The sequence below is a fragment of the Dama dama genome, chromosome 15, assembly GCF_033118175.1.
Source record: "Dama dama isolate Ldn47 chromosome 15, ASM3311817v1, whole genome shotgun sequence".
In the NCBI taxonomy this organism is placed as follows: Eukaryota; Metazoa; Chordata; class Mammalia; order Artiodactyla; family Cervidae; genus Dama; species Dama dama.
The window spans coordinates 9801749-9821828 of NC_083695.1; the positions used below are offsets into that span (position 1 = coordinate 9801749).

The 20080-nt window shown below is 42.4% G+C and overlaps 1 protein-coding gene across 3 annotated transcripts in view; it reads left to right on the top strand.

Annotated features, from left to right (window-relative positions):
• The first annotated feature begins 1743 nt into the window (after positions 1 to 1743).
• The window catches only part of B3GALNT2 (beta-1,3-N-acetylgalactosaminyltransferase 2), a 57610-nt gene continuing 39273 nt past the window's right edge, over positions 1744 to 20080 (top strand). For 2 of the 3 annotated variants that reach the window (XM_061161443.1, XM_061161444.1), the window contains exons 1-2: positions 1744 to 2039; positions 14496 to 14643. In XM_061161443.1, coding sequence (XP_061017426.1) covers positions 1928 to 2039; positions 14496 to 14643 — 260 coding nt within the window. In that variant the 5' untranslated portion in view covers positions 1744 to 1927. The remainder of the gene's footprint in view (positions 2040 to 14495; positions 14644 to 20080) is intronic. The other variant, XM_061161445.1, reaches the window with a different exon arrangement.

Below are 20080 nucleotides of genomic sequence, written 5' to 3' on the forward strand. Positions count from 1 at the left end.
CACCTTCTCCAGGGGATCTTCCAACCCAGGGATTGAACCCAGGTCTCCCTCACTGCAGGCTGATTTTTTACCAGCTGAGTCACAAGGAAAGCCCAAGAATACTGGAATGGGTAGCCTATCCCTTCTCCAGTGGATCTTCCCGACCCAGGAATCGAACTGGGTCTCCTGCATTGCAGATAGATTCTTTACCAACTGAGCTATCAGGGAAGCCCTTAATAAATAGAGATATAATAAAATGAGACAACTAACAAATATACAAATTCCTTTAAGATGAAAAAATTACTTCTGACCCTATATTAATTAAATTATTTTTATTATTTTACGTAAATAGTACAAACATACAGTATAAACTCCTTAGGCTTATAGCTTTTATACAACAATTAAAACAAATTTTAAACATAATACAGACCATATTACAAAACAATCAAATAAAAAGTAATTTTAATTACTGAAGTTAAATTGCCAGTGAGACTATGGTACTGACGGTGCCTAAGACCTCTCCTCCTGGCCTGTTCAGTGACTTGAATAAATTACCCTTTATCCCTTAAGCCTGTTTGAGTGGATTTTCTGTGGCTTTCGACCAAGGCTTTTTCCAACAATATCCTGGGTTGGCCAAAATGTTCCTTTGGTTAGTGAGAATGTTTAATAGAGTCCTTGGTAGAAATGAAAAACGCGTCTTTTATTTTTACTTAAACCGAAATTTTTGGTCAACCCCGTAGTTATCTTCTGTTTCCACAATGTGGGAAACCTTAAAAACAAATAAACGGAGCACCATAAGCCAGGCGCTCGTTTTCACCCTCTCCTCCTTAACAGCGGTAGCTTAACCCTCTCGCCCCTTCACTCACTGCTCCAACCACGGCACTCGTGCGTTTGGCCAGAGGCGGGCCGGAGGGGCCAAGTCCTCCGGCCGACGGGCAGGACCTCGTCCCTAGGGAGCGCGACAGGGGCCCTGCGCTCGGGGGTCTCGGGGCCCGCCTTCTGCCGGCTCACGCACTGCAGCAGCTGTGCTTGCTTGCACCTCGTTCTACTTGCAACTTCCCAGCGCCAGTGGAATTCTACCCTCGATTGGCCCGTCACTGTCGCACTCCACAATTGAACTCCCAGGCGCGATCTTAGTCACACGGAGTTGCTAGAGGACAGGGCAGGGCAAAGAGCCGGGGACACGCTGCACCAGGACTAAAACTGGATGATTCACAGCTGATGGCAACTGGGCTGCCTCGCCCCGATCTCCGCGCCCAGGAGACGTCAGCAAGATCCCATCGCCCACACAAGGCCAGCATTCGGCCTAAGGAAGCCCTGTGTGATTTAAAGGAAGAGTCTGAAGCCTCTACACCTTAGGCTGTCAGCGCACTTCACCTCAGCTGTGTTTCCCTCTCCGGTCAAGGGCGGTCCCGCACTACCTCTGCTCGGCCATCGGGGGGCAGTAGGCCTCGAGGAAGATTACGGGCACGCTCTATGTGGGCATGCTCGCGCTTCGCCTTCGCGACGGCCGAGTGACGGAAGCGAGCTCTTAGGATTATGGGAAATATGGTTTATCAGCCCCGGAATGATTGGTGCACTCCTTTCTTGAGCCCAGGGTGGGACTTCAACTCCCGGCTAGCTGTGGGAGCGGGTGGGGCTGCGAGAAGGGGGCGGGGCAAGTGAGAGAAAAGGTAGGCGGGGCTGGGGGAAGGCCCAGCGGAGGAGGCGGGGCTCCGACCGGCTGATCCTCCGCCGCCCGCGGTCGGAGGAACGTGAGTCGCGGGCCCTGGAGCCGAGAGGAACCTAGACGGCGGCGGGCGCGAGGGCGGGTGTCCCCGGAGTGGTCGTGCGGGAGTCGGCCGCTGCCCCTGGGCCTCCCGACTTGCAGGTCCCCTCTCTCTCCACCGGGACGCGGGAGAGCCCGGCGCGCGGCGGGGGCGCGAGGTGGAGCCGGCGGGGGCGGCCAATGCGAAACTGGCTGGTGCTGCTGTGCCCGTGTGTGCTCGGGGCCGCGCTGCACCTCTGGCTGCGGCTGCGCTCCCCGCCGCCCGCCCGCGCCTCGGGGGCTGGCCCGGCAGGTGAGGACCTGGGGCCGGGCCGGGCAGCCCCGAGGCGGGGAGGCCAGCTCCGAGCCTCCCGGCGGCTTCCTTCGCGGGTCCCGGACTGGGGGGAGGGCGGCCCGACGCGAAGGTCCGCAGATGAAACAAATAATCCTCTTTATCCGCGGGGTGTTAACATCGGGCAAACTTGAGGGCGCTTCCCACCTCCCCGCGTTTCTCAATGGCCACAAGGCCGGTGCACGCGACCGCAAGTCCTCCGGCTGTCCCCAGGCCTGGCCCGGGCCGCCCGGCGCCTGTCCGGGAGCAAAGCCCCGTGGGTCCTTCTGCCCCGAGCGGCTGCTGTTCAGCCCAGCGAGGGGCTACCAGGTTGCTTTTTTCCTGCGCAAATTGTTGGCCTTATTCGGTCAAGACTTTGAGGCCAGGGATCACATTTGTGCGTGTTTTAAAAGGTAGCTGGGTTTTGCTTTTAAGGAATAAGTTTGGTTTAAAAAGGTATTGCAGTTTGTATTCTTTGAAAACTCTGATGTAAGTCTGCTGAACAAATTTAGGCATGAAGTAGGGAATGGCTGCGAGTTAAGTTGTTCCTGGGAGTTTCCTTTGCAAAGCCTGCTAATGAAACATACACGATAGTATCGAGTTCTTTAACTATGTTAACCGTTTGCTCTAAAAGTTTTTCTTTCGTGGGAAAACCTTTATATTCGCTTCACAGCCTGATAAATAGAATGCTTTGCCCACAGCCCAGTGGATTTGCTGTTAATGAATTCCACCGCTCCTAAGACTTAAGGTTTCTTTTTTTTTTTTTTTTTCCTTGTCTTCTTTTTTAAGGGCTTGCCCTAGGACATATTATATAAAGAAGCCTGGAAGGCTGTTGTAAAGATGAGATAATAGTCATTTTGGTTTTTAACTACATTGGGAATTTTTTTCTTACCACTTCTTCCCAAGACAGTTGTTTGCTTGTGCAGTATTTTTAAGGATTAGAATTGAATATTTGCAATCCTGAGATGGCTCTGTGCCTTAACTTAGAAGTAGAAAGTATAGAAACTAATTTGGCAATCCTCAAAGCAGTCTCATTGTTATAATTGGAGTTCTTTATTCTGGTAACACTCTCTTAAAATCCTTTTCTCTTAGACAAGCTACAAGCTCTTTGAAAAGACTGTTTGTGTGACCTGAATAGAATTAAGATACTATTTAAATGATTTAATGAAAGTGCAGCATTTCAGGACATTTTACTTAACAGGTTAGGATTTTGTTTTTGTTTTCTTTTTTTTAGACTTTTGTAAATGGACCTGAGGAAAGAGTGCTATATATATAGAGCACTATATATATATATATATATATATATATATAATGTTCTGTAAGATTCATTGTGTTTGTATTTTACAAGTTTTTTTTTTGTGTGTGTGGTTTGATGAGTGAGCTCTACTGGAATTTATTTTTAGAGTGTACTTGGGATATTTATGACCTAAATATCTTTTAGGGTCCATAAACATGCAAAAACACTGTATTCTTTTAGATGATAGCCTTTCTGACAAGTGTGGAGTGATATCTCTATGTGATTTTGATTTGCAGTTCCCTAATGATTAGGGATCTTGAGCATCTTTTCATGTGCCTGTTGGCCATCTGCATTTCCTCTTTGGAAAAGTGTCTCCAGTTCTTCTGCCCATTTTTTAATTGGGTTGCTTTTTGATGGTGAATTGTATGAGCTGTTTATATATGTTGGATGTCAGTCACTCATTGGTCATATTGTTTGTAAATATTTTCTCCTATTCAGTAGATTGGCTTTTTGTTTCTGTCAGTGGTTTCCTTTGGTGTGCAAAAGCTTTTAAGTTTAATTAGATCCCATTTGTTTATTTCTGCTTTTATTTCCTTTAGGAGATGGATTCAAAAACATATTGCTGTGATTTATGGCAAAGAGTGTTCTGCCTGTTTTTTCCTCAAAGAGTTTTATAGTATCTAATCTTACATTAGATTATATGTAAGGTTATATACTGTGGTGTTGGAGAAGTCTCTTGAGATCCCTTGGACTGCAAGGAGATTCAACCAGTCAATCCTAAAGGAAATCAGTCCTGAATTTTCATTGGAAGGACTGATGTTGAAGCTGAAACGCCAATACTTTGGCCACCTGATACGAAGAACTGACTCATTTGAAAAGACCTTGATGCTGGGAAAGATTAAGGGCGGGAGGAGAAGGGGATGACAGAGGATGAGATGGTTGGATGGCATCTCCAACTCGATGGACATGAGTTTGAGTACGCTCCGGGAGTTGGTGATGGACAAGGAGGCCTGGCGTGCTGCGGTCCATGAGGTGGCAAAGAGTCACACACAACTGAGCGGCTGAACTGAACTGAGTCTTACATTAGGTCTTTAATCCATTCTGAGTTTATTTTTGTTTCTGGTGTTAGAGAATGTTCTGATTTTGTTCTTTTACATGTGGCTGTGTGATTTTCCCAGCACCACTTCCTGAAGAGATTTTTTCCCATTGTCTCATCTTGCCTCCTTTGTCATAGATTATGGACCATAAGTGTGTGCGTTTATTTCTGGGCTCTCTCTTCCCACTGATGCGTGTGTCTGTTTTTGTCCCACTACCATACTATTTTGATGACTGTAGCTTTATAGTGTAGTCTGAAGTCAGGGAGCCTCATTCCTCCAGCTCTGTTCTTTCTTAAGATTGTTTTGGCTATTTGGGGTCTTTTGTGTTAAAAATTATTTGCTCCAGTCTGTAAGTTTTATGGCTTCATATCCAACCCTCTTGATGCTTGTCTTTGTTCCTGGAGCTTGTCCCACCATGCTTGCATTTTCTCATAGTGCTCCCAGCCCCAAAGGCACGCCCTTTGCCCTGAGTCTACACTGGGTCTCTCTTCTCTCTCTTGTGGTACCTTCCACTCAAGAAGCCAGTCTTCCCTGGACCACTCTTGGGGGTAAAGGGGTTACTCCTTCCTAGTTTTTTTTGTTTTTTTTTTTTTAAATTCCTGTGGGCTCACCTCAAAGTATTAAAAGTAACTTTGTAAACAGTTTTTTTCCTTTTAAGAGTTAAGTTTTACCCCCCTCCATTAGTTTTGATCCTGCCTTATCTGTCATCTTGTGAGACCAGGCTAGATTAAGGAAAGGAGGAAGGAGACCTTGGAAAGGGACACAGCTCTTAGTGAGGAGTTCAGTACTAGTTGTGTAAGTTAACTTTGACTTAAAATGGATATTGTACATCCAGTCAAATAGTAAATAGAGTATTTTAATCTAAGTGAAACCTTGGAGAGTCCTAACTTTTCCTTTTGCACTTTTGGTACTTTTGAAACTAAAAACAATAGAAGCATCTCAATTGCTAAAATTTCCCACAAATCCTTTTCTCATCGTGTTGTCACCAGTTCAAACTAAAACATTTGAGCATTTTTACATTTCAGCCCTTATCCCTTAAGCCTAAAGTGAGAGAGAAAACCCAAAAGTTTGTTAGTATTCGTCCCTTGTATTTACATTTTAAGTTTCGTTTTTGTTCTCTTTTCTGCCTCTTTGTCTGTCTTCAGTTTCATTAAGTCATGGCAGTATTTTTCAAAAGGGAGATTTATCTCCCCTGAATATTCAGAAAGGCTCTCTAACTTGCAGCTGACTCTACAAATGTTTGAGAGCTGTCTCACTGCCAACTCCTGTTGTAGGCGTGGAATTTAAGCAGTAATCAAGATAATGTCCCTGCCCTCATGCAGTTTACAATTTTGAAGGGAAGACAGAACATAGGAAAGTAATTATTCAGTGTCATAGGGGAGAGTGATAAGTGTGGTGGCAAAAATAAAGCAGCGTAAGAAGACAGAATGGTGTGCTGTTGTGTTAAGGAGAGCGGTCGGGGAGGTCGCTCGTGGTCACAGTCGGGCAGGAAGCTGAATGCAGTGAGGCAGTGGGTTAGTGTCTGGTGCTGTTCTAATGTGGGGCTTTCTAGGTGGTGCTGGTGGTACAAGAACCTGCCTGCCGATGCAGTAGACTTAAGAGACCCGGGTATGATCCCTGGGTCGGGAAGGTTCCCTGGAGGAGGGCACGACAACCCACTCCAGTGTTCTTGCCTGGGGAATCCTCCCATGGACAGTGGAGCCTGGCGGGCTGCAGTCCATAGGGTTGCAAGGAGTCAGACGTGACTGAAGCAACTTAGCACTCAGGCATGCTGTTCTAAGGACCTTGAACAGGTGAAACCTGGTCAGGAGAACAGCTGATGAAGAGCAAGCAGCTCTTCTGTTGTGAAATCCCATGCATCTGGGGTGAGGAGAGGACTATGGAGGCACAGCCAGCCATTTGAGCTGGAGAAGAACGATACAGGATATCTCAATTTTCATGTGCTGCTTTTGGGTTGTGCCTTAGCAGGAATTAATTTAGCAGTTAACTTAGAAAAATGATGTGACAAAAGAAGTCTTCTCTCTCTAGGATATTTGGGAAGAAGGAAACCAAGAAAGGAAAGAAGCATAGCCGTTCAACAAATCTTTAGAGCGCTGGGGTTTTAGCCTCAGCCCTCAAGGTATTCATAGTTTGTTAAATGGAAACTGACATGGGGCAAGTAGAAGGTCAAAGACAAATTGAGCTTGCTTAGTAGTTTCACCTAGGGCTGGTTCATCTGAAATGATCCCTAAATGCTAATCTTGTCTCAGCGCTTCTGTGGTTTCCTTATTTATAAGATGATGACCTCATAGGGTTATTGTGAAGATTCTGTTAATAAAACACCCAGAACACTGCCTGATTTATGGTGAACACTTCGTGAATGTTAGAGAGGAGTGGTAGTTTGATGGAGGCTAATGCCCATGCTAGTGAGGTGGTTTTTTTGCAGGGGGAGGGGGGTGTCGTCTGAAATTGGTGAGAGCATGCTGGTAGTGTGTATAATGATTGTCCTAATCAGTAGATCTGTGGTGGACTTGCACGTTTTCTTCATTTTCTAGGTTTCTGCCTGTCTGTGGTTGATGTCATCTGAGAGTATGCACATAAGAGTGGAAATTTCAATCTCAGTTTTAAGGATCTTTGAGCTTATTTTGAACACTCAGTTTTGAATTCTACCTCCACTGGTGTTCAATAAAATTTCCGATGTCCACTTTGATTGCAGAGGCTAGCAGATTGCCAGACTCTCAGGGTATACTACATATTAAAGAAGAGAAATGGTCATTGCCTTTGGGGAGCTTTGTGTAGTTTTAATGATTCTTGACATTATGAAGATTTGTTTATTGCTATATGTTTGCCATCTAAAGCAGTGAATGTAGGAAGTGCTCAGTAATTTAAAGGAATGGATCAAGAGGATAAAACTGGCAAAGTATGAATGGATTTGTCATTCATAGACCATCTGTTCACATTCCATGATTTAAATTTTTTACTTATAAAAGTAAAACAAGCTTCTTATAGAAAATTTTGAAATTAGTTTTAAAAAAAAAAGAAAGAAAAATGATCTATACTGGGCAGTTTTTGAATGTACATACATAAAACAAGTTTGGGGAATTATTTAGTATAAAAATTTTTTTGATATATAATGTACATTCAGGAAAGTGCACATAAATGTAAACTTGATGTAATTTCACAAACCGGATTTGTTGTTCAGTTGCTCAGTTGTGTCCGACTTTGCACCCTCATGGACTGCAGCATGTCAGGCTTCCCTGTCCTTCACCATCTCCCGGAGCTTGCTCAAACTCAGGTCCTTCGAGTCCGTGATGCCATCCAACCATCTTGTCCTCTGTTGTCCCCTCTCCTCCTGCTTTCAGTCTTTCCCAGCATCACGGTCTTTTCCAGTGAGTCGGCTTTATGCATCAGGTGGCCGAAGTATTGGAGCTTCAGCATCAGTCCTTCCAATGAATATTCAGGAGTGATTTCCTTTAGGATGGACTGATTGGATCTCCTTGCAGTCCAAGAGAGCCTCAAGAGTCTTCTCCAACACCACAGTTCAAAAGCATCAGTTCTTCGGTGCTCAGTCTTCTTTATGGTCCAGCTCTCACATCCATACATGACTCCTGGAAAAAACATAACTTTACTAGACGAGCCTTTGTTGGCAAAGTAATGTCTCTGCTTTTTATTATGCTTTCTAGGTTTGTCATAGCTTTTCTTCCAAGGAGCAAGTGTCTTTTAATTTCATGACTGAAGTCACTATGTGCAGTGATTTTGGAGCCCAAGAAAATAAAGTCTGTCACTGTTTCCATTGTTTCTCCATCTATTTGCTAAGAAGTGATGGGACCAGATGCCATGATCTTAGTTTTCTGAATGTTGAGCTTTAAGCCAGCTTTTTCACTCTCCTCTTTAACTTTTATCAAGAGACTCTTTAGTTCCTCTTCACTTTCTGCCATAGGGGTGGTGTCATCTGCATATCTAACGTTATTGAGACTTCTCCTGGCAATCTTGATTCCAGCTTGTGCTTCATCCAGCCCGGCATTTTGCATGATGTACTCTGCATATAAGTTAAGTAAACAGGGTGACAATATACAGCCTTGATGTACTCCATTCCCAGGCTGTAACCAGTGCGTTGTTCTGTGTCCAGTTCTGATAGACACTGCATACACCCAGCTAATCAGCACCCAGATTAAAGACAGGAAGACTGCCGACACCTTAGAGGCTTCCTTCGTGCTCCCATGGCCAGGAGTGGTAACAGGATCCTGATCTTTAATGCAGAGATTTGCTGGCTTTATGTGCTTTATGTAAACGGAATCATGTAGTACATAGGGCTTCCCTGATGGCTAAGGTGGTAAAGAATTTGCGTGCAGTGCAGGAGCCATGGGTTTGATTCTGGGGTCAGGAAGACCCCCTGGAGAAGGAAATGGCTCCAGTAGGAAGGAAGTTTCCACTCCGGTATTCTTGCCTGGAGAGTTCCATGGACAGAGGAGCCTGGCAGACTATAGTCAGGGAGTCACAAAGAGCTGGACACCTCTGCAACTAACACACTCTATGTACACATGTACATAGATCTCATATGTACATAGATCTCATAACCTGCTTCTCAATAAGATGTAGACAATATTTAATGATATGTTTAAAGCATAATGTCAGTGGCTGTGTAGTATTCTGGCATATGGATACACCGTAATTTATTTAACTAGTGCCTTGTTTGTTGTATTCATGTAGTTTGCAGTTTTTCATTATTAAGAAATGACTCTGTGATGTATAGAGATCTTTTAATGCATCACTGGTTATTTCTTAAAATGTATTTTTAGCTAAGGACAAAAGTTACAGAGTTCGGAGGTATTTGATGTATCCTGGGGAAATTTCCCGCAGAATACTGTACCAGAGTACATTCCCGTCAGCAGCATAGGAGAGTAGCCTTTTCCTGGTAATAACTGCCTGTATGAAAATACCGACCATCAGGGCATTGTCATTTAAGAAGATATTTGTCAGTTTGAATGTGAGAGGACCTAATGTCTTATTGCTGTCCTTCACACTTGACTTCCAGTGACGTTGAGCTGTTTTTCATAGGTTTGTTGGCTCTTTACATTTCTTTTTCTGTGCATTATCATTTTTTGCCCGTGTTTACTTTTTAGTTTTGGGTTTTTTGTTGTTGTTTTTTTTTCTCCAGTTTTCAGACGTGAGACTCGAACAGGCCACCCTGTGCTTGTAACAGTGAGCAGAGAGTGATGGAAAGTGCAGAAGGGAGCTGGAAAGGGGCTGTGTTCTCACGCAGCATCCACTTGGAGGGGTTTGTGTGTTTAATCTTGGTTGCGCCTTGCAGCCTGCAGGGTGTTGGTTTCCTGACTAGACATCAAACCTTGCAGCCTGCAGGGTGTTGGTTTCCTGACTAGACATCAAACCTGGGCCACAGCAGTGAAAGCACCGAATCCTAACCCCTAGGCCACCAGGGAGCTGTCTACTTTGAGTTTTATACTGTCTAACACAGTATTCGCAGATCTGTTGCACTGATACACAGTGATGATATGTGGTAGAAGAAACCACAGGCTTTTTTTAAAATTGAGGTATAATTGACCAACAAACCTTATTTCAGTTGTGCAGCTGAATGATTTGAAACGTGTATATTCTGAAATATATATAGTTAGCCATAATATATTTAGTTAACATCTGTCACCACTCATAGTTACAGTTTTCTTTTTCCTGTGATGAGAACTTTGAAGACCTACTCTGTTTAGCAGCATTTAAATACAATACAGTTTTGTTTTGCTTTTTTTTTTGACCCTCCTTGTGGAATCTGTTTTCTGACCAGGGTTTGAACCCAGGCCCCAGCAGTGAAAGCCTGGAATCCTAACCACTAGGCCACCAGGCAACTCTCCACAATACAGTATTATTAACTATTGTCATCATGCTGTACTTTATAACCCTGGAACTTAATTATTTTATAACTGGAAGTTTGTACCTTATACCGTTATGCCTGCCCCCATCCTCTGGTGAACACCAATCTGTTCTCTATGAATTTGGTGTTTTGTTTTATTAGTCTGTCTTTGTCTGACTTACTTCACTTAGCATAATGCCTGCAGGATCTTGAGTGTTGTTGCAAATGGCAAGATTTCCTTCTTTTTTGTGGCTGAGGAACGTTCCTTCATGTATAAAGAATCCATTTTCTTCATTCATCCACCAGTGGATACTTAGGTTGCTTCCATATCTTGACTATAGCAAATAATGCTGCAGTGAGCATCCCCATGTTCACTATCATGCATATCATCTCCATTCATATGTCTTTTCTAGTGGAAGTTTTCATTTCCTTCAGATAAATATCCAGTAGTGGTTTTGCTGGATCGATTGGGAGTTCTATTTTTAATTTTTTGAGGAACCACCATACTATTTTTCATAGTGGCTGCATCAGTTTACATTCCCGCCAGCAGTGCATGAGAGTTCCCTCTTCCCCACATCCTCTCCAACATGTATTATTTCTTACCTTTTTTATAATAGCCATGCCAGGAAGTGTGGTGATATTTCCTTGTGGTTTTGATTTGCATTTCCCTGATGATTAGTGATTTTTGAGCACCGTTTCCCATACCTGATGGCAGGCTGTATGTCTCTTTGGAAAAATGTCTATTCAGATCCTCTGCCCAATTTTAACTAGGATCGTTTGTTTTTTTTGCTGTTGAGTTGTATGAGTTCCTAATGTGTTTTGGATATTAATCAGATATATGATTTGTAAATATCTTCTGTTCAGTTGGTTGCCTGTTCATTTTGTTGATGGTTTCCTTTGCTGTGCAGAAGCTTTTTAGTACAATGTAGTCTTATTTACTTATTTTTGTTTTTGTTACGTTTGCTTTTAGTGTCACATCTAAAAAAATTATTGCAAAGACCACTGTCAAGGAGCTTACTTGCCTGTGTTTTGTTATAGGACTTTTATGGTGTCTGGTCTTACATTCAAGTTTTTAATCCGTTTTGAGTTGATTTTTGTGTATAGTGGTAAGTTAGTGGTTCAGTTTCATTCCTTTGCATGTGGCTGTCCAGTTTTCCCAATATCATTTACTTAAGAGACTGTCCTTTCCTTGTGGTATATTCTTGGCTCCTTTGTTGTAATTGAATGGACCATATATGTGTGGGTTTATTTTGGGGCTCTCTGTTGTGTTCCATTGATCTGTGCGTCTGTTTTAATGCCAGTACTGTACTGTGTTGATTCCCGTAGCTTTATAATACGGTTTGAAACCAGGCAGTATGGTGTTTCCAGCTTCATTCTTCTTTCTCTAGGTTGCTTTGGCTATTCAAGGTCTTTGTGGTTCCATACAAATTTTAGGATTTTTTTTTCTGTTTCTGTGAAAAAAATGTCCTTGACATTTTAATAGAGATTGCACTGAATCTGTTGATTGCTTTAGCTAGTATGGACATCTTAACAATACTAATGCTTCTGATCCATTAGCATGGGATATCTTTTGTTTTTATGTTTTTCAGTTGATTTCATTAATATCTTATACTTTTCAGTGTACAGATCTTTTGCCACCTTGGTTAAATTTATTCCTAGGTATTTTATTCTTTTTGATGCAATTAAAATTGGGTTTGTTTTCTTAATTTCTCTTTCTGATAGTTTGATATTGAATAGAAATACACTTGACTTTCGTATATTATATATCCTGTAATCTTACTGAATTTGTTAATTAGTTGTAACAGTTTTTCGGTTGAGTCTTTAGAAAACTGTTTTCCTGGAAGTAGAAGTTCTCTAAAGGCCAAAATCTGCCGTGTACTTCTCTTCTGCAAGAAAAAGAGAAATGTATGTGAAGTTACACAGTTCAACAGAAGCAACTTAGACATGGATTAGAAGCAGAGAGGATTGGCAGTGGCAGAGAGAGGTGAAATAAGATCAAAAAGTACTTTACAGCGATAATCCGTGAGATTTTCACATACCACATGGTTATCTTCGCGTCTGTTTATTTATTTTTAGAAAAATCTCAAGAGGTCTGGGTGAAACCATTAGGATACCCTTGTAGGTCCAAGTGAAAGATAAGGAACTGAGTTGATGCTTCAGCTAGAATTAATGTCGAGAAAGAGAGATTTGAGAACAATTTTAAGGAGATTTTGTTACCAAGAAAAGGTTGAATTATGCCTCATGTAATCCATCAATAAAAGATCTATTTTGATTACTGATCCAAAATAAGGTAGTGGTGTTTGGCATTTAAAGAGATGTTTCAGTTATGTTGAAATTTTTGTGCAGCAGCTTTGTTTTCTCATGATGTCAATGATAGGCATTTGGGATACATTTAATTTTTCCTCTGATCTTTTAAAGCTTTTTAATCTTTTGAGAAGACATTTTGAAACAGATGAAACAGAGCATCTAAAGGCTTTTTGGTGTCAGTTTTCTCTGATTAGGAAACTGAGGCACAAGGATTTGAATAGCTTCTTACTGATACTGTGCAGCATATCAGCTATAGAATCAGTCAGTTATGTGTGGATGACTGCATTTGCCTCACTGCTGTCGATAAAATGTACTTACTACCAGTATTTCTCTGATAAAGGAGGAGGAGGGAATGGGTTGTCATTGCTAATTTTACATAAGCATTTAAATCATTCTCCCTTGAAGAAGTAACATAGTTTTGTTGTCTTTTGAATAACTAGATCCTATAGGATATAAAACATTGTGTTTAGTGTAGTAACACTCTCTGGCCTTCAATGATTTATTTTTGAACACATTTTGGATCAGTTTTCACCACTGGAGAAAGATGAGATGGGATCCCTAATCAGAGCTATATATAGGCTTTTAGCTTACAAGCTTTGAAACTGCTGATGATAAATAGGGACAAAATATCTTTCTATCTTTTTCTGAGGACAGATTTTTAAAATGTAATCTTGTCCATTAAATGACAATAGAAAATGAGTCATAAATATGACAGTAAAAAAAAAAAAAAAAGACGTCACTTGATTTTTTTTTTTTTCAAACTAGAAGCATTTCAGGGACTTCCCTGGCAGTCCAGTGGTTAGGATTCCTGACTTCCATTGCAGGGGGTGTGGGTTCAGTCCTTGGTCAGGGAAGATCCCATTTGCTCTGTGGTGCAGCCAAAAAGTAAAAGAAAAAAAATGTTATTTCCCCTCTTCATTCTTTACTATTTAAGTGATAAATGTTTGCTGCCTGTAGAATTTATTGGCATAAATAAGGGTTCTAATTCTTTCCAGCATGGTAGTCCTTCAACTGTATCTCCCAAACTTAGTCACCAATATTAATGTGTGGCTGCACCTTTGGAAGCACACCTGTTGTTAGTTGCTTGATTGCTGCGGTTTGCCTGGTACCAAAGCAGGACCTTTATACACATTCTCTCGTTTAATTTTTACAACAACTCTATGAGAAGTGTTATTACACCCATTTCTACTTAAGGAAACTAAAGCATAAGAAGTTAAATAACTTTTATAGCTAAAGAGCCAGGATTCTGACTGTAGCTTAATTGGCTCTTGCTGCTTACTGTTGTGTGGTTTATGCCATATTGACCTTCTGAACTGATTCTCATGAGAAACATCTCACTTGTTTTTAAGAATTTACACATGAGCTGTGCTGTGCTTAGGTGCTCAGTCGTGTCTGACTCTTCTGTGACCCCACAGACTGTAGCCCACCAGCTCCTCTGTCCATGGGATTCTCCAGGCAAGAATACTGAAGTAGGTTGCTATGCCCTCCTCCTGGGGATCTTCTGAACCCAGGGATCGAACCCAGGTCTCCTGCATTGCAGGCAGATTCTTTACCAGCTGAGCTGCCAGGGAAGCGCATGAATACTGGAGTGGGTAGCCTGTCCCTTCTCCAGGGGATCTTCCTGACCCAGGGATTGAACTGGGGTCTCCTGCATTGCAGGCAGATTCTTCACCAGCTGAGCTGCCAGGGAAGCCCTACATACATACAATGTGAGCACAAATACATGTATAGGTATGGAAACACAAAGGCTACACCAAAATGTTAGCAGCGGATATCATGGTGAGTTTACGAGTGCTTTAAAAATGTTTTTCTTTATATTTCTTTGTCTTTTTTTTTTTTTACAAGCATCAACATATATTTATATTATTTGTAATAAACATTTGTATGCTACATATTGGACTTAACAGTAATTGAGACATGACATTTCAGCTTATTTTATTGTTGCTTATTTCTAGATCAGTTGGCCTTATTTCCTCAGTGGAAATCTAATCACTATGACGTGGTGGTTGGTGTGCTGTCAGCCCGCAATAACCATCAACTTCGCAATGTGATAAGAAGCACCTGGCTGAAGCATTTAATACAACATCCAGCGTTAAGTCAACGGTAGGTTTTTTGAGTTCACACCTTGCCTGCCATATTGAGTAAGTGTTCTGAAAAACCTCTTCTTGGATAGTCAGAGCTATTAATTCAGATATGTGGCCTCTTTTTCCCGGGAGAGAGGACTATCCCATTTTGCTTTTTCTCCACATAGTTGAGCCCCAAAAGTAAACTTAACCAGGATTTTAGGCCAAAAGATAGTTGGAGAGGATTATATTCCATATTCAGTGGTTCACATACCTAGTTTTTATAGATACCTAGTTTGGTTAGTTTGTTTGCTTTTTGTTTATTGGCTTTGGGGGTTTTTTGCTTTTATTTAGAAGACTAGTCCTTAAAAGGTTCTGTTTCAGAGTAGTTTTCTATTAGATGAATTTGTGTCTAAATATGCTTTTGACTGACTTCACAGAGATGCACTTAGTTTATTCTGTTCTGTGGTGGTGTTGAGTTGTGTGTGGTCTACAATTTGTGTAGTTTGCCATCCTCTTTTTCTCAGCCACCCTTCCAGACTGAGCTTTGATAGCACGTCACATGTTGCGTTTTTTTTTTAATTTCATTTTATATTGGAGTACAGTTGCTGTATCTGTTTTTTTAAATATTTACTTATTTGGCTGTTGGGTCTCAGTTGCATTACGTGGGGTCTTTTGTTGCAGTGTGCAGGTTCTCTCGTTGTGGTGCACAGGCTTAGTTTAGTTGCCCCATGGTGTGTGGGATCTTCGTTCCCCAACCAGGCATCGAACCCGAGCGCCTTCCAATGCTAGGCGGATTCTTGGACCACTGGACCATCAGGGGAGTACCAGCATGTCACGTGTTGGCATTAGATGGCTCAGTTATTGGTTAGGAGCCCAAGGTCTTTGAGTCTTCTCAGGGAAAGCAGCCTCTGAAGATTATGCAGTAAGGGGCTAGTGAAGGAGAGGCAGAGAAGCCTGGACTCCTGGTGACTTCTCGTCAGTGAGAAGCAGAGAAGGCCCTCAGGATCACACGCAGCTGGCATGCGTGTGACCGAGCAGCTCTACCAGGGAGCTGTGGTTGTGAATTTTCTCATCACCGATAGTGACATTCATAGATTTCCTATCCTACTCATAGCACCTTCCATTTCTTTTCAAGACAGGTGTCTCTAGTTCATGATTGAAATGCTAATAGAAAGGCCTCGGAATCATCACTGCTATAGAACCACCTTGGAAACCTGCACTTCTGATTGCCTTTCCCAGCTCAGAAAATAATGACCCCTGTCTCCCAGTTTCTCAGACCAAAAACTTTGGTGTTTGTGTTGTGAATGGAGGCGTAAGTCGCCCTTGTGGGGTCTTTAAGGATCATTCCAACACAGCAGTGGAAATTACACTGGGAATTTCCTGAGGCATAGGAAATGAAAGGATTTATTATGCTCACAGGTCTTAGAGAGAGAGGTCCAACACCCCAATGCAGGGAACCATGTAGGAGGAGTGTCCAGGGAACAGACTCACCCAAGCAGGTGGGGAGCCAAGAGAGAGGGAGGACCCAGTAGCAGGCGCCTTTATTTGGGGTCAGGGAGGAGAGTACAAGCAAAAGGCGTGAGGGCATTTCATTGCTGGGTTTGAATGTCACTAGGTCACTGTCGGGGTCGGGGGTGGCAAGAGGGTGAACTGGTGGCAGGACCAGCCTCGTCACCCGAGTGTACCCTGGTCATCTGGGCAGGATGCGCACAGCCTGTTGGTGGGAATGTCGAAGCATCAGAAAAATAGGTTTTTGCAATTCATAGTACAGTGTTATCTTGACCCACATCCAGTCTACTAGCGTATCTTCCCAGTGTTTCCTTTCCATCAAATCTGGAATCCAGCCTCTCCCCACCTGCACCACTGCCGCCAGAACCACTGCACTGGTCCAGGCCACCATCACCCCTCACCTAGATTATTGCAGGATCCTCTGTGTCTGAACTTTTCTGCTTCCACCTTTGATCCTTTATGTTTTATTTTCCAGACTGTAGCTAGAGTGAGCCTTTTAAAAATAGTCAAGTTATGCCAATTTTCTGCTCATGCGCCTCCACTAACTTCTCTTCTTGCTCAGAGTGAAGTCCCGGGCCTCTGTTGTGGCCTTTGGCCTTGTCTGTGTCTGCTGCCCCTGCACTGGGCACATTACTGTCTTGAATCCCTTAAATGTGCTCCTGCCTCAGGGCCTTTGCACTAGCCATCCCCCTGTCTGTGCCGTTCTTCCACTGCGCGTCCCCCTGGCTCACTGCCTCACTGTCTTCAGGCCTCTGCTTAGAGGTCACCTCAGCAGTGCCATTCCAGCTCTGTCCTCACTTACTGGACTTAATTTTTTTTTATAATACATATCACAAGCTAGCATGTTTATTATACTTAGTTGTATATTTACAAATTTTGTCTTTCCCCACTAGACTATGTTTTATGAGCATAGGGGCGTCAGCTTTTTTCACTGGTGTGAAACCTGGAACCTAACTTGGCAGAATAAGACACTCAGCAACTATTGAGGGGATGATTGAGAGCTACATATAATGAGTAGGTTTAACATTCAGGCTCTCATCAATAGTTTATTTGATATCATAGCACTAGTGCTTTAAATTAAGTAAGCTTGGTGATTTGTTTTATTAAAATGATGGGATATCTATATAAAAATAGATATTAGCTAAATACTTTTTCCTGGGGCAGAGTAATTTTGTGGACCTGGTAAGACTAGGGTAGCTTAAATTCGGTAAATATCTGCAATAATTTAACACATTTGTTCATTTCTGTTTATACCTTTATTCTAAACAGCTATATCCTAGTTTGTAAAAAGGATTCTGGCATAATTGGCTGTTAGTAAAAGAAAGCCTTTGCATTTCTGTGGTTATGGCTTACTTTCAAATCTTGTATTTTGCTGAAGGAGCCAGACTCCACATACATTTCAAGGACCTTATTTAATTAAAAACCTTTGTAGTGAAGCTGTAAATTGTCAATTTCTCAAGTGTTTGTTATCCTGTGTGCAGGTGGTGTGCTATGTATAGATAAATCCAGTCTAGCCTGAGTCTTTATGGGGGCTTGGAGTTTAGTAGAAGGAAAGAGATGTAGTAGTATAATAAAATGTTATGTGTGCTGTGATGTAAGTAAATGTAGAATAGCTTGGAGTATTTGGGAAACTCCATACATTTCTGTGTGATTCTGTAAGGCTGGCGTGCAGAGATTATGGAGGAGGGGGTGTATGTGTTTGTGGCTAAGTGTGAGAGAGCACTGGGGAGGGAAAGAGGGGCAGAGAGAGTGAATATCATGTAAAAAGGAGAGGAGGGAGGGCTTATAACTGAGAGGTGGGCAGCAGCCAGTGTGTTGAGAGTTCAGGGGGTGGGGGAGACCCATTTAGACAAGGACTGCTAAGGGCTGAGCTAAAGTGGTGACTTTTTAAGAAAATAAGGCTATTGAATGTAGAAAGAGAAGGAGAATGCTAGGATAATTGCTAGCTTTCTAACTTGGAGAATAATGAAATCATCCATCGAGACAAAGAGTACGAGTTGAGAGGAGCAGGTTTCATGAGAAAGGAGCTCAGGTGTAGATTGGTTGAGTTTGAGGTACCTGCAGTCAGGGGTGTGCTGTTAAATGTTTATCCACCGGCTGTCTGAAGAAAAGCATGCTTATTTGTATGTGTATGTTTGTTATAAATTTTACTGACACAAAGGCTGTGTAGCATATCATTGACAGAAACTAATGTTTATAAAAGTCTCTGACTTCATATAGCCAGTTGATTCTCAGAGTGTTTTCATCATTTGCTAGACTTTTGTATCTGTAACCAGCTTGTTGCTGCAGTTGACAAGAGTATAATTCTGACATGAATATTTAAAGTGTAAAACTAAAATGGCAACTATGGTATGTGACAAAACTCTGAGTCAATGAAGTGAGTGACCTCTTTGCTGAATCAGATCATACATTTTGAACAATGGAAGAGTATTTCCTCAATTTTTTGTACTGTTCACTGTGGAATGGCCACAAGTTTTCTGTGTGTGGTTTTGTTTTGTTTTTTTTTAAGGCTTTTTATTTTATCTTGGAGGATGAGATGGTTGGATGACGTCACTGACTCGATGGACATGAGTTTGAGCAAGCTCCGGGAGTTGGTGATGGTCAAGGAAGCCTGGCGTGCTTTAGTCCATGGGGTTGCAAAGCGTTGGACACAACTGAGTGACTGAACTGAATCTTTATTGGGAGTATAGTTGATTTACAATGTAGTGTTACTCTGTTATGCAGCAAAGTGAATCAGTTATACGTGTATCCACAAGTTTTAAGTTTAATCTGCATTACTAACATTTTCTCCATCACTTTAACTCTGGACAGTCAACAGAACAATAAATCAAACCTTTATTTATTTGGAGTGCATGCCAGTTTCCATGGTGTAAGTATTACCACTGTGGCCAGTTCCAAGCTATGTATGTCTCTAGACACAGACTTGGGGAAGATAAGCAGCGGCAAGCATTGTAATACCCCCGCCACACAGATACAGCAGGTAGGCATGACCTCAGGAGCAGAGGTGATAGTGAGACAGTGAAGACATGATGAATCTGAGCATTGGTTTCATTTGTTCTTAATATAATGTATTTAATTGTAAGTTTATATAATTTAATTTTTAGTAAAATCTGTGCTTAATAACCAGCTCACAAAATTCTTGAAAATTTTATAGTTGGCCCTCATGGTGCAATGGGAGCAGGCTGTAGCACACAGCTGTTTGTGGGCCGTCTAGCTGAAAATGTACGCTGAATTTGTGAATCTTTTCCTTAGAAGATGGGTCCAAGCTAGAGATGCTAATTCAGGAATCACTCCCAGGCTTGTTGAAGCCTTAGGAATAAATATTGTCCAGGGAGGTACTTCCCTGGTGGTCCAGTAGTTAAGACTTTACGCTTCCACTACAGAGGGCTTGGGTTTGATCCCTAGTCAGGGAATTAAAATCCCAAATGCTGTGTGACGAGGCCAGAAAAAAATGTCCAAAGAGAGAAAGGAAAAAGAGTGAGTTGAGTAAGAAGTGATCCATGGGCAAAGCCTTGGGGTGAGGTCCACTCGGTGGACAGGCTGGGCTGGGAGAGCTGGGGAGCCGCCGAGCAGGGCCACGGGAAAAAGGAGGAGAGCTCTCTAAGGAGACCTGCCCCGTCCAGGCCCAGGAAGGCCAAGTAGGGGAGGGTAAGGAGTGTGGATCGAGCGGCAGGTCGCTAGTTCTACTCGTAGTAGACATCTCTATGGGAGTGGTGCATGCTGAAACTAAAATTTTTGTGGTATAAAATGAGAAGGGAAAACCAGAGTCTGCAATTTTAGTTGTTCCCTTGTAGGACTTCACTGTAAAGGAAAGAAAGGATGGGGACACGGAAGGAAGGAAGGTGGATAAAGATTAACATCAGGACTTCATTGTATTTATTATGTGTAGGGAAGGAGCCGTGGGTTACAGGTGGCTAGTGAAGCAAGATCTCAGAGAGAAGTCCTCTCCTGGGATAGAAAGACTG